This window comes from Gymnogyps californianus, chromosome 2, assembly GCF_018139145.2.
Source record: "Gymnogyps californianus isolate 813 chromosome 2, ASM1813914v2, whole genome shotgun sequence".
Lineage (NCBI taxonomy): Eukaryota > Metazoa > Chordata > Aves > Accipitriformes > Cathartidae > Gymnogyps > Gymnogyps californianus.
Genome location: NC_059472.1, coordinates 56428266 through 56446616, shown reverse-complemented (window position 1 = coordinate 56446616; position 18351 = coordinate 56428266). Strand labels below are relative to the sequence as shown.

Genomic DNA, 18351 nt, shown 5'->3' with positions numbered 1-18351 from the left:
TTGATGAAGAAAACATAGCCTGTGGGTCAGTACTCCAGCTACCTTAGTTCCTTTCTCTGCAACATGACTCAAAAACAGCAACACTGTATAATATACTAAAAATAATAACAAATTAACACTGCAGCCAACCTAGCTCTGGAATGTCCAACTTCGCAATTTTTAAAGCTCATCCACTTTGGTCAAAAAAAAAAAAACAACCCCAAACCCATACTCTAATTCAAATATATATGCTTAATCACTGCATCTTACCATACAAAGTGCAAGCTAACCACACCACCATGCTAGCATGAGTGTGGATGGCAAAGATAACAGCCTTCAATCGTTATTAATATTATTTAGAAACTGCTTCCCCACATCAGATTTCCAGCTAATTCTGTCTTTTCTTACACATTTCCTTCCCCTCTCCACACAAGTTATCAAATTCAGAACAGTAGCTGAACTGCCAAGAGAAATGGAGGATGTTAAATCAAAGAGCAGAATCTCAATCAATCAATTTCTTATGCCCTTGACAGCATGTGGTATGGACGGCTGCAGAGGCAGAATTGCTTAGCCTGGTGAAAAGGAAGACGGGAACTTGGTGTTTATTTGCATTCCTTCATCTCAAATTGTGGCTTTTGGGGGCATTGGCTATTCGCTTAAGATGCTGAACTCCTTGTTTTGAACTGCCTCTACAGTTTCAAGTAAGAGCATGATCCCTATAAAAAGCAGCTCCAAATAAGGTGGTCTCAATCTAGCTGGCTAATAAGATGAGAGGATGAAAGAAGAAACAAGAGGAGCACCTTTCAAGGAAGCATTCACACACACACACACAAATCTCCTTTGGAGTAGCAGCACATGCCAACAAATGAGCAAAAAACCCTCCCACTGGATGGGGGGGGATCCAACAGCACAAAGCCTGAGGACATTCTTAGTGAGACTTGCTTGTGCTTTACACTACAGTAAAGCAGCTTTTGAGTACAACAGTGTGGTCACAAGCTGTGTAGAAGCAGTCCAGCCTTTTTGGGACCTCAATGCACTGGCTGATTAAGTCACAAGGAACAGCTTCGTTTCAAAAAAACTGACTCAAGAGTGAACGCTTGGCGAGAAGCAAGACCCCTCGCTACCTGACACAGCTGCCCACCAAAGAAAGCTCCATCACAAAACCAAACACCATAAAACCCTTCTACAAGGGCTGGATTGTGCTGCAATACAAGGGAGGGCATTTAATTGGGAAACAGCACCACCTGGTGACTCCTGGTACTACGGGAGAAGGAAACGGTCAACTGGGCCATACTGGGACAGGAGAAAAGGAGGAAGGAGCACTGGCTAAATTGCTCGAGTGCTCCCAAGTTTGCTGAGAACCTGTGTAAGGAGGGAAAGAGCACTGCATGATGGAGTTACAAGAACTAGACAGGTGGGACAGACAGAGATGGAAAGAAGAGGAGTGCCTGAGCACCTTCCTTCGGAAACACAGGCATCTCCCACTGCTGTTACCACCTCGGGAGCCCTGTGTGACAGTGAGTGGTGTAAAGTTAGCAAAGGCAGCTGCAAAGGGATGCTCATATCCCACACATAAAGCACTGTACTAATGAACCAAGAAAGGAAAAAAACCACACCACCCAAACCTGCACAGTATCAACAATGTTGTATGCCACAGAGGGATTTTTTTTGGTTCATTTTTAGGAGACCTATAGCTGTGGGACTTTATAAGAGTCACTACCGTCCAAAGAAGAATCATACCTCTAATTGCCTTCTACTGATCATTGAATCATAGGATCCTCCTGACCAAGGCATAACACAGATCAGCAGGTAAACCTACCCTGCCAGATGCCCTGTAAGTGATAAGAAAGCGTATCATCTCACACTCCATGGTATGCTCTCCCACCACCCCAGTTCACCTTAATGACTTCTCCCTGTTACTGGCTTGCTGATTTCCCATCTGAGCACCACCACAGACACTTAAGTATGATCACTTCGATGTTCACCACTTCATTCTTCAGGTGAGGAGGAGAAACGAGAGCCCCGGTTTACCATGGGAAAATGCCTACTGTGGTGCCACAGATGGATAGTGGTCACCATTCACCATCCCCCCCCCCCCCCCCCCCAACGAAGTAGGAACCAAGAATAAACTTAGCAGATCTCTCCAGCATGTGAAACCTCAACAGGGAGGAGCTAAATAAAGCCAAAGTAAAACAAAGGAAAATTGCAAGTCCTGCTTTAATGCCCATGCAATTTTACTGACAGCAGTACCTGATTTTGGCAACTCAAATGGTCAGAGTTTATTTTCTGGACAAACTTGGGAGACCTTTCAACATCTGCACTCTGCCATCCTTTTCCAACCCACTCTATCTCAAAATACACATGCAGTCACAAAAATCCACTTGATGTACTACTCTTCCCACAGATAAATTCCTATTAAAAACACAGTAAAAATCTGTGTGAATAATATCTGCTTAGGAATCCTGATAATTGGCCCTGAACTTGAAAAATTAAGTAAGGGATAAGTGTAAGGAAGTAACTTACAAGTCATTGTACCTCACATTGTCAATGAGTATTGATTACAGGGGCTGTTATCTCTATTGGCCTTATGCACACACAACAGCATACCAATCTGGTTAAATATCATTCATCATCATTGTGCAATGCAGTGATCAGAGAAACTAAATTCAATTTTCAGACTAAATACATAAATAACCCAAGATTTTCTTAGTTCAGTAAACACATTAGGCAACAGCATCCTGACAAATGTTGGTTTTGAGTACAGTTTGGCAGCAAAAAATGGGATAAACAATTCTGTGTTATTCTTTCCAAACCAAATTCTTTTTCTAAGTGAACCTTCCCCAGATATATTTGTAGCAGCTGAAACTTTCAAAATAACGGTATGATGAGGAGATAATCTTTGACCCAAATTGCTGTTTGACACAACTTTCTGTTCATACTCCAACACCCTGTCTCTTCTGTTGTCAATACTATCATTAGGGGCCATAATTTCAAAATACAGGCTTGTTAGTGTCACTTACTAAATGAGGGGGCAGGGGGAAAGATTTGATATACTTGTCCCCACATAGAAGATGTTCAAAATCTTCCAGCCAGTCTGGAATTGATAATCCAATCCAAACATTATGGTTTCATGTTACAGATTGCCTACAAATCCCAACGAAGTCCTTTTCTTTTATTAAATGAAGGCACTGGCTCTTATGCAATCAACTATATGCACATCAACTAGATACAGCACTTGAGGAAATGGCTCTTGGTGTTCAGTTTACTATTTCAGTAATACAAAAATTGTCCAGCGGTTGCCTGGAAAATTTGTAAAAGGGCTGAACTACCTTCAAATTTGCCCATCCAAGCTCAGTAAGCAACTCAATTCAATGTTCAGACATTCCCCTCCCAATTTGTAACTACCTCACCTGCAACTTGTTATTACATTTCATACCAAACAGGAAGAAAAAACCCACATAAATTATGAGTGCCAACCAAAACATCAGTTGAAAACTTCAGTCGAAAACTTCAGTCCTGGAGAAAAGAAAGGCTGATTCCTTCTCTTTTGCAGCAACGGGCAACAGAGAGGAAGGAGGCAGAGTTTCAGGGGGCTGCTATATAAAGACATGTCCCCTAACAAATGGGAACCAGCCTCATGGCCCCGGATCTTTGCTCCGAACTAGCAGAGCCCTAGCACAGGGTATGTCACCTACCAACAACCGGAGGCACACAACTCTTCCTTGTCTCTCCACTGGCCAAAGGTGGCCAGACACCAGCAACCTTGAGTGGTTCAGGAAACGCCACACGGGTGGGACAGGGGCTAGGGATTTCGTTCATGGTTTTATTGCCAAAAACTCTGCCTCTGCTTATCAGTTCCTTTTAGCTGACCTGTAGAATCAGCAGTCTCCGATGACCATCGAAGGTCTGAGGTAGTCTCCTTTATCAGCAGCCTGAAGGTTGGCCAGCTGCTAAAGGCACCTTCTTTACGCAGGCTGCCCTTACAATTTGTCAGCCCACCTGCAGCCTTTGGAAACCTGTCTTCATTAGCCTTCCAGACACATTGAAACGTATGCCTCCCCCCGGAGCATCAGGGGAAGGGGGTGAACTGAGATTTACTGGAATTTGCCATTATTTGTTATCTACAGTTACATGTAGATAACATGTAGATGTAGATAATGTACATCTACATGGACATTAAGTGCCATCAAGGAGAGGCCTAAAATCCTCGAAACTAGGGGTTTTCATTTCCTGAATTGATGTGCAGAACTGGAAATGGGCAATCAGAGGCTTGCGTAAACCTAAATCTGTGTTAGAAAATTTTTCACCAAACTATCATGTTTAATTAACTTAGAGTAACAGTGATTTCGTGTTCATTTCACCTATTGCCTGGATCTGAAGTTCTCCCTAATACACTAAACATCATCACTTATTTTAAACAGCGTCATATAAGGACCCACCTGGCGCTTTCCCCTCTGTCACCCATGCAAGTAAACAGAAGAGATAACAGCAAGCACAGTATAATAAAACCCAGGGCTGAGGTTTTTATCTGTGGATTTACTGTGTGCTGCTGTGAACTTACTGAGAGTAAAGCTATCTGCAGCGAACAGGCTCATAAATGTAAGACATTATCAGCACAAGGCCATATCCCTTAAGCAGTTGACTTCTGGAATGTTTTCACCTCCCGTTGATTTCAGCAGGAATGAAACTCAGTGGCTTCTAAAGCTGATACCACTAGTGCCAGGGAATTCAACTTTTTAGGGAAAAGCCCTTTAAATGAGCAGGAACAGGTTTTGTTGCTGTTATTCTTAAGGCACCTTCCTCTCTCCACCACAAAAATAACTAGGAAATAAGTATCTAACTTACAACTGACTCACAGAAGAAAGTTTTGATTCACCTGGCCAATTTTTCTCATCTTCACTCAGAAATCGGAAACCAGAAATGGTCAAAAGCGTATAGACTTTGCAAATCTCAACTGAAAACATGCTGGGAGCATTTCAAATGGCAATGCTAAACCATGAAGTTTATTACATTTAAGGACATCTCCTCAAGGGACAAGAATAGCTGGGCTAGAAGAAGAGCTGATTTCATCCTTCCCTCCAAAGCAGGAAGAGACTGAGCCGCACAGAGCGTACTGAGCAGTCCCTCTCAGGACAAGCTGTTTGGGTGCTAAACACGCTTTGTGTCGCAGCCTGAGTGCTTGGCACCGTGTGGGACTGAGTCCAAAGCTCCTGCAGATGCCAGACACGGCAGAACGACAGGCACAGGGATTTTGGACAACATCTCAAGTGGCCCATGAGATCCTACCAGACCCTCCCTTTCAGTTACCAGATCTGCAACAGAGCGTTCTTGACTGGTTATAAGATACAGCTTAATTTAATACAATGTAAACCACAATTCTGCAGGTTCAGCTGGACAAAAGTGTTTCGAAACATAAATGAAACAATGCTAACTAAGACAAAGTTACAGCTTTAAAATAAAAAAAAAAAAAAAGGAAACTGAAGGCCAAACCCAAGGGAGAGGTGGTGGGTTTTTTTCACCCCACCTTATTATTTTGTATGTATTACTCCCTTCGCTGTTTTGCTCTGTGTGGTTTTCTGTTTCCTTATTTACAGCTGCTCTTTCCCTTGCTCCTTCTCCGACTTTACCCCCCATGTTCCTCATTCCCTCCCACCAGTCCCCCACAACACTCCTCTAATGCTTTCCCTCAGTCTCTCAGTTTCAGTCCTCCACTTCCTCCTCCTCCGTTAGTCTCTTTCTTTATCACTTGGTTCCTCCAAACCTCCTCTACACCGACTTTTACACCCCTTTTTCTACTGGTCATCACTTAAACTATTCCTGAAAAACTTTTTAGGCTGTAGGGCTACCACTCTCCTTCAGACAAACTTTTTAAATTTGCCTTATTCTACAGGTGCCAAAGGTTTGTTCTCTCTCTCTCTCTTTCACCACACCAGCCTAAAGGAGAAGGCAAAGCTGGACATGAAATTTTGGATCAACTTAATTACCTGGTCAAATAAAGCACCATCTCCAAAGAGCCTACCAGATCCTGAAAACCAAGCAGAGGTAAAACTGAGCTACTTTTAATGTTAAATGACAGGAATCATTCAAGAGCTGTGTTATCTTAAATACTTAATTTACACAAACTTTTTATCTCTGTCCTCCACGCAGGACTGCATTCAGCTGTGTGTTAAAGTATAAGCTGAGCTTTAAGCTTGGGATTCACTTTAGCCCGTTCAGCAAAGGCTGAACGATGTGCCTTAATACACTGCTGAAGAGGGATTACCCCAATGCTTAGAATTAAACATGTGCTTAAGGACTCAATTCTACAAATTAGGGCTTCAGTGACATAATCATGAATCAGCATTTATGTTACCTGGTTTTATACAACTGCCATTTTTGTCACATAAAATGTGCTCCAACTGTCTGTCTAATGCCTAGGCATGCATTTATTCTTTTTAAGGACACCCTGCAGGAAAAAAAAATAAAGAAAAATACCCAAGGCAGGGTAGGGGGGCGGAAATACCAAAGGACAGAACAATTGACTCTGAGGACTATTCACACAAACTACACTCTGCTGCTGGAGTCATAACAGTTGAAGACAAACATTGTTCCCCACATTTAATAATTCCTTCATTGACATTCAAGCAAACTAAGACAAAAACAAAGTCCAACTTTCCTTGAATCCTCCACAATAGTGATATCATCCAAAAAAAGAAAAATGCTGACAAGGGATAACGTAAGAAAAAAACTTATTTGTAGCACACTCAAGAACTGAATACCCTGAAAGTAAGATTGTCTGCATAGTACTGCAAAGATTGAAGTCAGCATGGATTATTCACCATGAAGGACTTCTGGCCTAAATGTGGTTGAAAGCTTCCTGTTCATAACAGCTTTAACAAAATATATTGCAAGTGTTGATTTTATGACTTAAAATAGACCCACTTATATCTAGCATGCTAAGGAAAAAGAAAAAGGAGAAAAGAGATAATGGGCTTCCTATCCAATAAAGGGAATCTGTTCCTTCTCATTTCCCAAATCCCTCCAGGAATTAACCAACTGCCAGATTTATCCAGCCACAAAGTGGAAATGTGCCTTTACAGACTGGTAGTGGTGTCTGTCACTCAGTGACAGGGTTTTTTTTAAATTAACAAAGACCATCTTAAGCAAACAAACATAGTATTTGCTTCCACAGACGGCAGAAGCTGCTTGAGATTAAAATTGTGACTGCGCATGGACAAACACCTCACATTTTTCAGATGTAACATGCTTCTAGCTCCTAAACTACTAACTGTAGCGATAATGTGCTTTCTCTCCCTTAAACCAAGTAGTTAAAAATGAATTAAAGTCCCAAGAGCCAAGCTAAGCCTTGGTGTGACTCCACACTGCATTCAAGGGAGTCCTCTCGGGGAGGCTTTTCACATCACTCTTTGGGAAGCCCGGTGATCCCTACTGCAGCTCCTCTGCATTGGCACACACCAGATGTTGACCAAATACCTAAGGATTCCTCTTCTGCAGCTGAATCCCCAGCATCAGCCTGGCAAGCAAGAAATGGGCACGTCTGGAGAACACACGCAACGGCAATCCTGGAGACGAAGTACCAGCTACTGATTACAAGCATAAGATAGAGAAGGCTAAAGCTACTCCAGTAGCTGTATCTCACGGGTCACCAGTGAACATGGGAGGATATGTAAATTACTTCAGGCACGTCCCACCGCTCTGGAGCACGGCTTTGCTGATGAACCATTAGATCCTATCGACACCTATTAAGTTTCGTTTGCTGCAGAATAAAATGGGCCAAAAAAAATATTTCTTTTTCCAAAATTAAACCCACTTTAGGAACCTCTTTAACTCACTTTGGCTCTGTAGACAAGCTTTAAAGTAGAGGAAAATCTGCATCAGAGAGTCCCTAGCTATAGGTGAATTCCTGCAAGAGGCCGATACTTATAATTTTATAAGGTTGGTCTTACAGTTTTTTACAGTCCCCTGCAGTTGTGCCCAGCAGAGGCTGACCAGTCCAACTGGGACACCCGATGACGTCTGCAGCATCCTGTTGTTCTGCTGACAAAGGAGGAAACAATAACTCGGGGACACAAAGTATTTAGTAGCTGGATTTCATGCATGTGTACTTCCACATGTTGCCCAAATAAGAACTTACTCTGTTCAAAACAAGAAGTGCAAAACTATAACTGCTTTACCCTCTCCTCCAAAAAATATAAAAACCACACACTGACTAGCATTTATGTTTAAAAATAGCCAGGCGAAAATAAAAAGCGTTTGTTCCACTGCCTGTTGTTCAGCTTTCACAAGCGGCCCTGCGAGGCTCGAGACTGTAAATCAAACCACTGGCATTTGCTTACACAAGGCTGTGCTCCAAGCCAGCCTCCCATCCACCTCCGCTGGCGGCTTTCTAAAGCTTGGATTTGTCTTCTTACGGTGGTGTTCAAAACTGCAAGCGTTCACAGGAAGGGCGTATAAGTTGTTTCAGAAAAAAACTGAAACATGTCCCTTTCCTGGCATATTACAAGTTAAGTTGAGATGGAATTTAAGAAATTTCCATTCACCTTGACCCTTACGCCATTACCCAGTCTCTACGAGGTAGGTAGAGAGAAGAAAAACATCTCCATGAGAACAAAAACATCTCTTATTCTCATTTACTTTGGGAGCATGTGCCCCACGGCAGCTCTCATGCACCTTCTGGCAAGGGGCTGCAGAGTTACATTCACACGAGCTGCCTGTAGCCTGTGAACACTAGTTAGCGGGGAGCATGACAAGCTTCGACAAGGAGCAGAGCACTGAAGCCTTGCTCTGCCCTGTCCAAAAAGTGTGGGATGATCTAACCCATCAGTGTGATTAGCACTGGATGGAGGTAGGATTTTTTTTTTTTTTTTAATATTTTATAATGCAGCCAATTATCCAAAGGAAGTGGAGGGGGAAAAATAAACCAGCTTAAATCTGCTGTAAAGGTTAGTAGACTAAGCATTTAGAAATACCAGGCCATGTAAACTAGAAAGAAAAGACCAGGCTGCACACTAGCTCGTAGTGGCTTTCAAAGGGAAAGCCCATCAAAGCAAGAAACTCCAGGAGAGATAGGAAGTAAGCACTCCTTTTCGTCCTCCCCCAGCAGGCAGGGCCACTGCCCGGACTGCCCAAGGACAAGCTGTTCCCACCCGTGTCCTTGTGCCACCCCTGCAGAAAGCTCCAGGGATGCCAGAGCAACCCACAACCGAGCGCTTCGGCTATGCTCGAGGGGCTATATGCTACGGCCCTCCGTGCCAGCTGCTGTGGGTCTGGCTTGCCCACAGGGCCGCAGAGCTGGTGGGGAGTAGCTGAAGCCACGACCCAGAGAAGAAAGCACTCGGCTATTAGCCTGCGTGCCACCGTCCACGGCACAGGTGAGCAAACCAAGGAGCAGGAGAGGGAATAGATACTTATTGAACTGACACGCACTGCCAGCTCTGGAGACAGCAAATGATCATTACCCTGAAAACAAGATCTTTGGTGCTCCCAGCTTTACAGATGAGCTCCATAAAAGAACGAGACCAACCCTGAGAAAGACTGAAACGCCTGATGGGCATGCTACCTAATTTAGCCAGGGCAAATGCATTTGTTCCCTTCGATGTCAGGATCCAGTAGACGAGACCAGATGAACCCACTCAGTTTTGCACCACCTTTCCCGACCCTTCTGGAGGGTACCTCTGGGTATCCATCCATATGTTGGGCATTCGGCTGGCCCCAGAAGCAGCTTGAGGAAAACAGGAGCAGCGGAAGCCCCAAACCTCCAGATGGAGGTGGAAATGATGGCAAGGCGGCCAAACCACAACTCCGAACTACAGCCTCCCGTCAACGGAGGCTGATGAGCCACCGAAGCTGAGGAGAAACAAGTTGCCCTGCACTCAACAGCTTGTTTTCTGAGGCAGCACCTTAACTGTGGGGAAGGCGGGGTCAACAGCACAAACTTGCTAAAGCCAGCTGTGTTCTATTTCTACGCACCCGTCTGTCTGCCCCCTCAAAACCAAGGCATAGGAAATGAAGAAAATGGTGCCTGCCGTGATCTCATCTGAACAGGGACACAGCCAGGAAACACATGACCAACAACAGTCCCTGTGGGGTCTAACAGCCCTGAAGACTGGGCAAATGGCATTTGGAAGAAGGAGCAGAAGGGAGGCAAAAGAAAAGGTGGGTGTTTGAGAGCAACCAGAGCAGAGCTGTGGCTCCAGCCTCCCTGTAAATGCTTCTCTCAACAAGGAGTTAGCTTGAAAAATTTTAGAAAAAATACGTCTAACCAGCCTGTACACTTGAAGTCTGCAGCACCCACATACCCAGCTCAGACACAACCCAACAGTAGCAAAATTTACCAGCACTGTAATTTATAAACACTACCATATGCAAAAGCCCTGCAGGTTCAGAGACCTATGCCCATGACCAGCTCAGCTCATGCCTATTTTGCTACTTCCTTAAACTGCACTCTAACTGCAACACACCCTATCAATAAGGCAAATTATGGCCTTAGAAACAAGTTGTACCATCAACCAGAGTCTCAGAAAACATACTTTCAATGTAAATAAAAAATGGCCTTTTAATATGGCTTGACTTAAGCCAGTTAAAAGGAATTGTCTGATGAGAATGAGAGGGTTCTTCTTTTCCCCACGCGTTTCTTGCATGCAGAGTTTCTCGTTGCTTCACATAGTCTGCGTCAGCACTACTTCACTGAGTAAGGCTAAAACTGCATTCATCCGTGTTAAAAAAAAAAAACGGAGTTTATTACCAATTCAACATCCTTATTTTGGTAGAAAGAAAGAATTTACTTTTTCCTCAGAATTACTGTAAAACAAGAAGTTTCACAATTTTTCAGCCAATACTACAAAATCAAAAAGAGGGACTGAAGCAAGGGGCTGGGGAAACCTAAAAAAAACCCCAACTGGTAACACTATAAACACAAGAAATAAATACAATTTGAGAGACAGTAAAACTACAGCCTGCACATGATTTTTGGATGATAGCCACAGCAGGGTCTCATTCAAGAGGCAAGTTACAAGCAGCGGATGGGAGCTGAGAGCTGGTTATCAGCAGATCAGAGCTGATTACGTGAGGTCCTCCCAGCAACAGGCACCAGCCACGTGCAACAATCTCTTGTTGCCCAGTTGATTAGTAATAACGAGCTTCCCCTTCAGAGACTTTGCAGCTACGGAAAGTAAAACCTGCTTCAAGTCCTGCCTTCTGCTGCTTCAGAAATCCAGTTTGGTTGTGCTGCTGGAAATGAAAGCAAAATACGGCCTCTGCACTCATCTTTTCCTAGAAGGATGTTCTGGTCATAACCCAGTCTACTCACTTTCCTAAGCAATCCCACCCAAAACTTTTGGAAGATATGAGTAAATAAACTTTTGTAAATACATCAGGAAAGCAGTAAGGCCAAGGTCAATATGAAATCCTGAATTCTGTTAAATTCTGAGAAATTGTTTACCTACATATTTAATGTCTACATTGCAAAAATCTGATTGTAGCCATTTAAATATTTTATAAATTAATAGGGAAAGGCTAGTTTAGGCTTCTGAACATACTTGCTGATTGATACAAGAGAAAAGGCATTTCTCACTTGGTATGTAGCTGGATTTTTATGCAATATTTAAAAAAAAAAAAAACAAAACAAAATCACCAGTCCCAGTCTCCTTCAGTATTCTGGTAGGCTGTTCTTTTGAATGGCAAAGCAGGGCAATGGAGTATGGAAGTGCTATGTGCACACATTAAGAGCAAACCTCAGAGTATTCTTCACTGAGGAAGAATACCAAGAAAACCATTTCCCAAGGAAATGAGGCATATGTAGTCACACTAACCGTGTGTCTGGCTGTCTGTCTTTCAGTTCCCTGCGGTCTTAAAATCATTGTCCAGTTTTACACGTGATTTGATGTTTCACTACAATGCAAAGTAGTAAGTGGCTAGGAGAGAGACACAGATGAGGGTTCCTTTGATGGAAAGGCTGCCATGATGGACACTTCACACCAGTGACTCCACAAGACAGCCATGCAAAGTCATGATTCAAAAATGTCTCTCATGATGGCTACTTGTTTACATAATAAAACATAAATGAATAAGTAGATGATGATGAACCATTAACATGGGAAAAAAAATCGCTTGTCAGTCTCTGTTCTTCTCTCAGATGGATATTTTGTGGACAAAATTTTAGAAGGCATACATTTACTTCATCAGTACAATTTTCTTTTTTTTCCACGACCATCTTTGTCATCTGCACTACTTTGGTCCCTCTTGTTCTGTTTTAGGCTACAGCACTGCAGCTGTTGATGCAGGTACAGCTTCTGCACCTGTGTAGTGTTACTGTCTTCAGTAGAATGCTCATCTTAACATGTAGACCCCCTTGCACATATCTAGTGAGAAGAAAGGTCTTTAACTAGTACAACCCATCCAGGGGTGCATTTTTGTTTTTAACAGCAGTGCTCCTATTTGGGTTGGGACGTCTAGGCACTAAGAGCATTAATAATGACAAACATTTTAGAGTCGAAAGAGAAATAGAACTGTTGTCTTTTATAAACACCAACACAAACTAAAAGATTCTCAGTTATATGTGTTCAGTATAACAGCTACTTAGAGAAGAAGAGTGGGTACTTAAGCTTTGCACTGAAAGGTCTCACACATGCACGCATATACTCTGCTACACGGATTTGTTCTCCATTCAGCAGAACCCAGAGCTTTACATTATCATGACATGAAGAAAAACAGAGACTTTCTCCTTAAGAAAATTATTATCATATTCCCAATTACTTTGAATATCAAACAATTCTGAGCTCAATTCCACAGCCTGCACATGCAGACGCTGCACACCGAGGTGCACGACATCATCACAAGTAATAAACTGTTCTCCATACCTAGCAAATGGGATTCAGTGGTGGAGAAACTCCTGAGGAAACCTCCTTCTCCTCCACAGAGGAAATGTCACTCCTTTTACAAATGTGGGCTTAACAACTTCAGACAGTATTTTCAGACGACATGCTAGCAGAACGCATGCCAGCAAGTGACTTCTTACGAGCAAGAAAATGGAAACACAAACAGGACGGTGAAGAAATGAAGTCTCAGGCACTTTGTTTGGGAAAAACTTTCTACAGTAAGAGCAGTTAAGCTCTGGGACATAACCCTGGGGAGAACATAAACCTTCATCGTGAGTTTTTTAGGAACAGGTGAGACAAACATATGTCAGGAAAGTTAAGAGAGGAGCTTTAGGGCCAAGGGATGACCTCTGAGCCTCTTCCAATCCTAACTCCTTTGGTCCTATGATGAGCAGTCACAACATAAAAACATAATAAAAACAAAAGGAAAGGAGTAATGGAGGTCACTTTAGATGGTAGTTAGCAAGCCACCTCCCAAAGTCTCTCTGAAGGGCCGTCAAAGTTTCCTCAGGAAGTGACAAAGACAAGAAACTTTGCCTTAGCCCTAAACCTGGCAATCTCTGCTGCGGTTGCCACACACAATTATGTCAGGACTTGGCAGAGAGCTGTAAATCGCTCCTCCAGCCCACATAAAGAAAATGTTGGGAGCCAAGGCACATGGCACTCAGCAGCCACAGCCAGATTAGGAAACCTGGCAGCTGCAGGCCCGGCTGCATTTCAGCACTGAAGCACGGCTCAGGAACACGCCAGCCCCCCTCCCCTCCGCCCCTCTCTCCTTCACCCCCTCACGAGGGTGCCCACTCAGGACAGAAACACTGCGCAAGTCAAATGGGAGCTGCACTTCATTTCACCGCATAAACTGAGCTGCAGCTAAAACTTGCTCAGCCTCAGAAGCAGGTGGCCTCTAACACAGCGACAACTGCTGTGAACAAACAACAGACTGGACCGAGAGACCAGGAAGAGTTTGGGGTGACAAGACAGGACTTGGAGCAGATGCTTAAGTGTTTGCACTTACGAAGATTAACACCTTCAACGTGCAGATACCTCACTGCCCAACAGCAATAATTTACTGGGGGAAGTAGGTTAGGAGCAGGCTTGAGGCCACCTGCATGGCAACATACTCAAGAGAGCTATTAAAATTGTACCTCAGTAGCTCTTAGACCTAAGGCTGTGAGGCACTGAACAATTAGGCAGGCATCCTGTTCCTGCCAGCCCACCAGCAAGCTAGAACCATCTCTCCTCAAAGAGCACTGCCTTCTCAAACTCATGGATATCAAAGCTCCGCCATCAACAGAGCCTACCTTCTGAACTGACTCACACCTAGCCTTGAGCTGCCCCAGATTTCCTCTCTGTCATTCTCTTGCTGGTGTCTCCAACATCTACAAATCCCGCAACCATCCCCTTGTTGTCCACTACTCCAGGCTGCTCAAAATTGCTCCCATCACACCCACAGAGAGTTTCAAAACCCCCAAGATACTCTGGAGGAGGAGGAAGTGAAATGCAGATACCCACATCCCAGTTTTGTTAGATTTATGCTAAAAACTACTGGCCAGGTTCCCTCCTGGCAATGCGGGGTTACATCCAGGAGCTGATAACTTACTCCCCATCTCTACTGCAATGGCTCCAGGCCAAACACTGTCCCTGGAGCACTGCACTAGCTTATAGGGCTGGCAGCACGAAGCACAGCTCTGGTTTCTCTATTCCTCTCTCTCCTCACCCTCCCATCTAGACCCTGTACAGCCAAACGGGGCTTCAGGGCTTGTGGAGAAGCTGGCTTTGCAAATGCTGTGGCAGCTGCAGTTTTTCCTCATTGGGGAATTCTGAGCTGGCAGAAACAGCCCAAGCCGAGGCCCTTTGCACAGCTGAGGGCCACAGACCAACAGTGATCCTCCTGCCTGATTGAGAGGTGCAGCCTAGGGCTTTGTTCAGAAGTGGAGAGGGATATGGGTTTACAAACCGATTCAATCGCTATTTCTAACAAGGGTAGCAACTCATGTTGGGACTTGGACAGGCCAGACTTGACTGATTATCAGGGGATCTACTAGATACAATACAGATTAACCTACCAGGTCCAGGACCTACTGAAAAGACAACTGTCAAGATTCCTTTTGGTAGATCTGAAAACATATTTTTGAGTTGCCATCTAGCTTTCAAGCAGATCAGAAGATTAATGCCTGCACTTGTTCACACGGACAGGTACAGAGTTTCCCTGTTCTGGAAATCTGTCTGAACTTCCCAAGGGGATTTGTCGTATGAAGGATTCCTCTCTTTTGGGAAAACAGAGTGTCAACCTCCATGGTAAATGAGATGTCTATGATCAGAAGTAGATGATTTTCTAGGATTATACCCCATTAAAACTCCAGAAGGAACATCTCACTAACTACTAAGCGACTATAACTACAGACACGTCCTCCTAAGTGTTCCCACTGCCACCCTATCATTTTAATGAATCTACATAGTAACTGCATACTCCTAGTAACACAGAGCTGCTCTATAGGACTCTTTTCCTGTCCTAAAAGTAGTAAACAATTGCCTTGCAAAACCTCCAGTACATTTTAATGTTACAAAACAGCAATAAATAATGCGCAAGAGGAATGTCATTCCACAAGACACTTCATCTCTATAACATTACAGGATTTTCTGCTGGGGAAGAAAAAATAAAGACACATCCACATATTCTACCACAGACTCCTCACGTTTGTATAAGCCACATTTATTTTGTCTCTATGCCATTTTAAAAGTTGAAGGCAGGAATTCTAACCAAGAAAGGAGGAGTGGTCACTGCCAAATACTTTGGGTTGAACTCTCCAGTGCCCTGGCACCATGTCCTGGCAGTTACTCCAGGGCAAGGTACCCACTCCTGCTGGGGTGAGTGTCAACACAAATCAGAGAGAACTGGAGTGTCTGTGTTTGTTTGTTTTTTAAATGTTCAACTCACTTGTACTGCATGAAAGGGAATTCACTCTAAAACGCCTTCATTCATGCAGCTTTTCTGAATGTTTATGGAGATATGGACCTAAAAGGAGCCGAACTCGCACCTAGCAATTTGAGATGTTTGATTTTAAAAAAATAACTAAGTAGTGATGCTCTGCTAGTAACCGTCAGAAGAGGTGGCTCTGTCCTCCCAGCAGTCTTTGTAACAACTCGGTGAGCGCATTTTGCTGTGAAGTTCCCTGCGTGCAGGGCAGAGAGGGGGCAGGCGGAGCCAAACTGCAAAGCTAAGCACATTGTTGCTCCAGATGTGAAACGCACACACGGGTTCGCCAAAAAGCAAAAGAAGAAAAAGCAATGGCAGAAAGGACACTCCTGTAAGGAGCCGACGGAAAGCGGCTCTGAGTAAACCCAGGCAAGTAAATTAACCAAAGCCCCGACAGAGCACGTAGGTGACATGGGGCCGAGGCGCCCGGGAGAAGAAGCCACCCGAAATAACGTCGGAGGGCGGGCGGCGCGCTGCTGCTTTCCTCTGTTTCGCTTCCCACCATTGTTGGAGGGGCTCGGTGAAGCCAGCCCTGCGAGTGACAAGACCCTTAGAGCCTGCCGCCGGGATGGCGGGCAGCAAAACCCGCCCGGGACGCTTTTCGGGGCTCCGGCACCGGAGGGAGACCCGCCGCGGGGCCACCACCGCCTCCCGCGGCCGGGGGGGAGCCGGCTCTCCGGCGGCGACGCCCCCCGCTTGGGAAGCGCTGGGGGGAGGCGCCCCCCAAAGAGAGCCCCTCACTCCCCCCTCCCCAACCCGTTACGCCCTTCTCACTTTTAAAAAGTTCAGAAACAAGGCAAAAACAAAACAAAAAAAACCCACCAAAGCCTCCCCCCGGAGGCCGGTGCGCGGCTGCCAAGTCTCGGCGTGGAGGAATTCGCCGCGGCCGAGCCCCCCGGCCCGGGACAGGGAAACGCGGCGCACTCGGGGGGGGACGGGGACGGGGACTGAAAGTGTTCCCCTTTTTAGCGAGCACCCCATCACCCTCAGCCCCCACCTGCGGGGTGGGAAACAAAGGGAGGGAAGCGACACCCCCCCCCCCCCCCGGTCCCCTCTACTCACTCCAAGCAGACACACTTTCAGCTCGCGTATCGCCATCATCTGCCCGGGGCCCGGCCGCTCCGCATCCCCCGGCGCACCGCCGCCGCCGCTCCGCACTGCCCCGCCGCGGCCCGGCACAGCCCCCGCCGGGGCCGCCCCCGCCGCCGCCGGCGGTCACATGCGCGCAGCCCCGGCCCCGCCTCACCGCTGTGGCGGCGGCACTGCCCGCCCGCGGCCCCCACCTCCCCCCCCAGGCTCCCGAGCGTCGCAGGTCTTGTCGGCGAGAGAGCTGGGGCGGCTGGAGGAGCGGACCCGCTCGGTGCTGCAAAGCGAGGTTCACGCTGCGCCCTGGAGCGGGCTTGTGAGCCGGGAAGATATTGTGTAAATATTTGCTGTTGTGAGAAAAATAATCGGTGAGAGGCTGCATCCCGCATCGGACTGCACATATGTTTAGTCCTACACACCATGTGCTGGTCTAGATACAGGATTGGGACTGCTTCGGTTGTGAACGATCTGAATCCATCTACCTTTTTTTTTTGTTTGTTTGACTTACTATGTGCAGAAAACGTTTAAAAGAGTAACTCCATTTTTACCCAGTCCTAGTAACACATACCCGGTTTTGATTAAAACAGTCAACCTCGGGTTGATAGTAGGGCTGCACCCCACGCATCAAAAAGTTATGCTAAATACTACATTGCACCTAATGTTAGGACCAGTCCACCGAGATCAATGACAGAGGTTTGTAACCACTATTCTCTGCTCTCGGTAGCCAAAGTGCTAGAATTTATGGAGAAGAGTTGCATGCTGTAACCCCGGGAAAGCAGAAGAGCATCGTCTGTCAGGTATTTTAAGTCATAGCCTCTGTTCTACTTAGAGTTTTATTTTCATTTTTTCACGAATTTATCAGGTAGAATTGCTAAAGGGAAATGAAGAAAATCTTGATTAGTCATTGTGAGATTACTGCCACGTCATTAGGAGCCTCCTGGCAATAAACTGTTGTGGTGTTCATTATGTCACTAACTAGTTCCACATGGGGTCCTGCACTCACACTGATAGGCTGGAAGAAGATGTCTGCAGGCTTCCCGAGCTCCCGAATCCTAGGCCAAGGAAATGCTTGGAGCAGAGCAGTTGTTATCCCCAAGGAGGAAAACACAAAGCATTTCTAGTGGAGTATCACAGCCTGTCAGGAGAGAGAGTATCAAAAGAGAGATATCAAAGGAGAGGCTCATCAGAGAGATGCTTGTGATTTCATTAAGCTTTTCTTTTTTTAGGAGAGTTTAGCAAAGAGAAACAAAACACAGCGGGTTTTCAGACAACCAGTACAGAATATTGCTAGGATTCTGTCTGCTCATTGCCTTTCCACAGGAATGCATTATACAATTAAGTCCTTCAATAAGCAAATAGGATACACTCACTAACATAGAACAATTACAGTTTGCACTCATAGCACAACTAATTTAAAACAGCTCAACATTTCAG

At 45.2% G+C, this 18351-nt stretch overlaps 1 protein-coding gene across 1 annotated transcript in view; it reads right to left on the bottom strand.

Annotated features, from left to right (window-relative positions):
• Nucleotides 1–16948, bottom strand: part of RAB31 (RAB31, member RAS oncogene family) — a 68006-nt gene extending 51058 nt beyond the window's left edge. Inside the window, exon 1 of the mRNA XM_050892356.1 lies at nucleotides 16894–16948. Within this exon, the coding sequence (XP_050748313.1) occupies nucleotides 16894–16932 (39 nt within the window). The 5' untranslated portion in view covers nucleotides 16933–16948. The remainder of the gene's footprint in view (nucleotides 1–16893) is intronic.
• Nucleotides 16949–18351: the final 1403 nt, after the last annotated feature.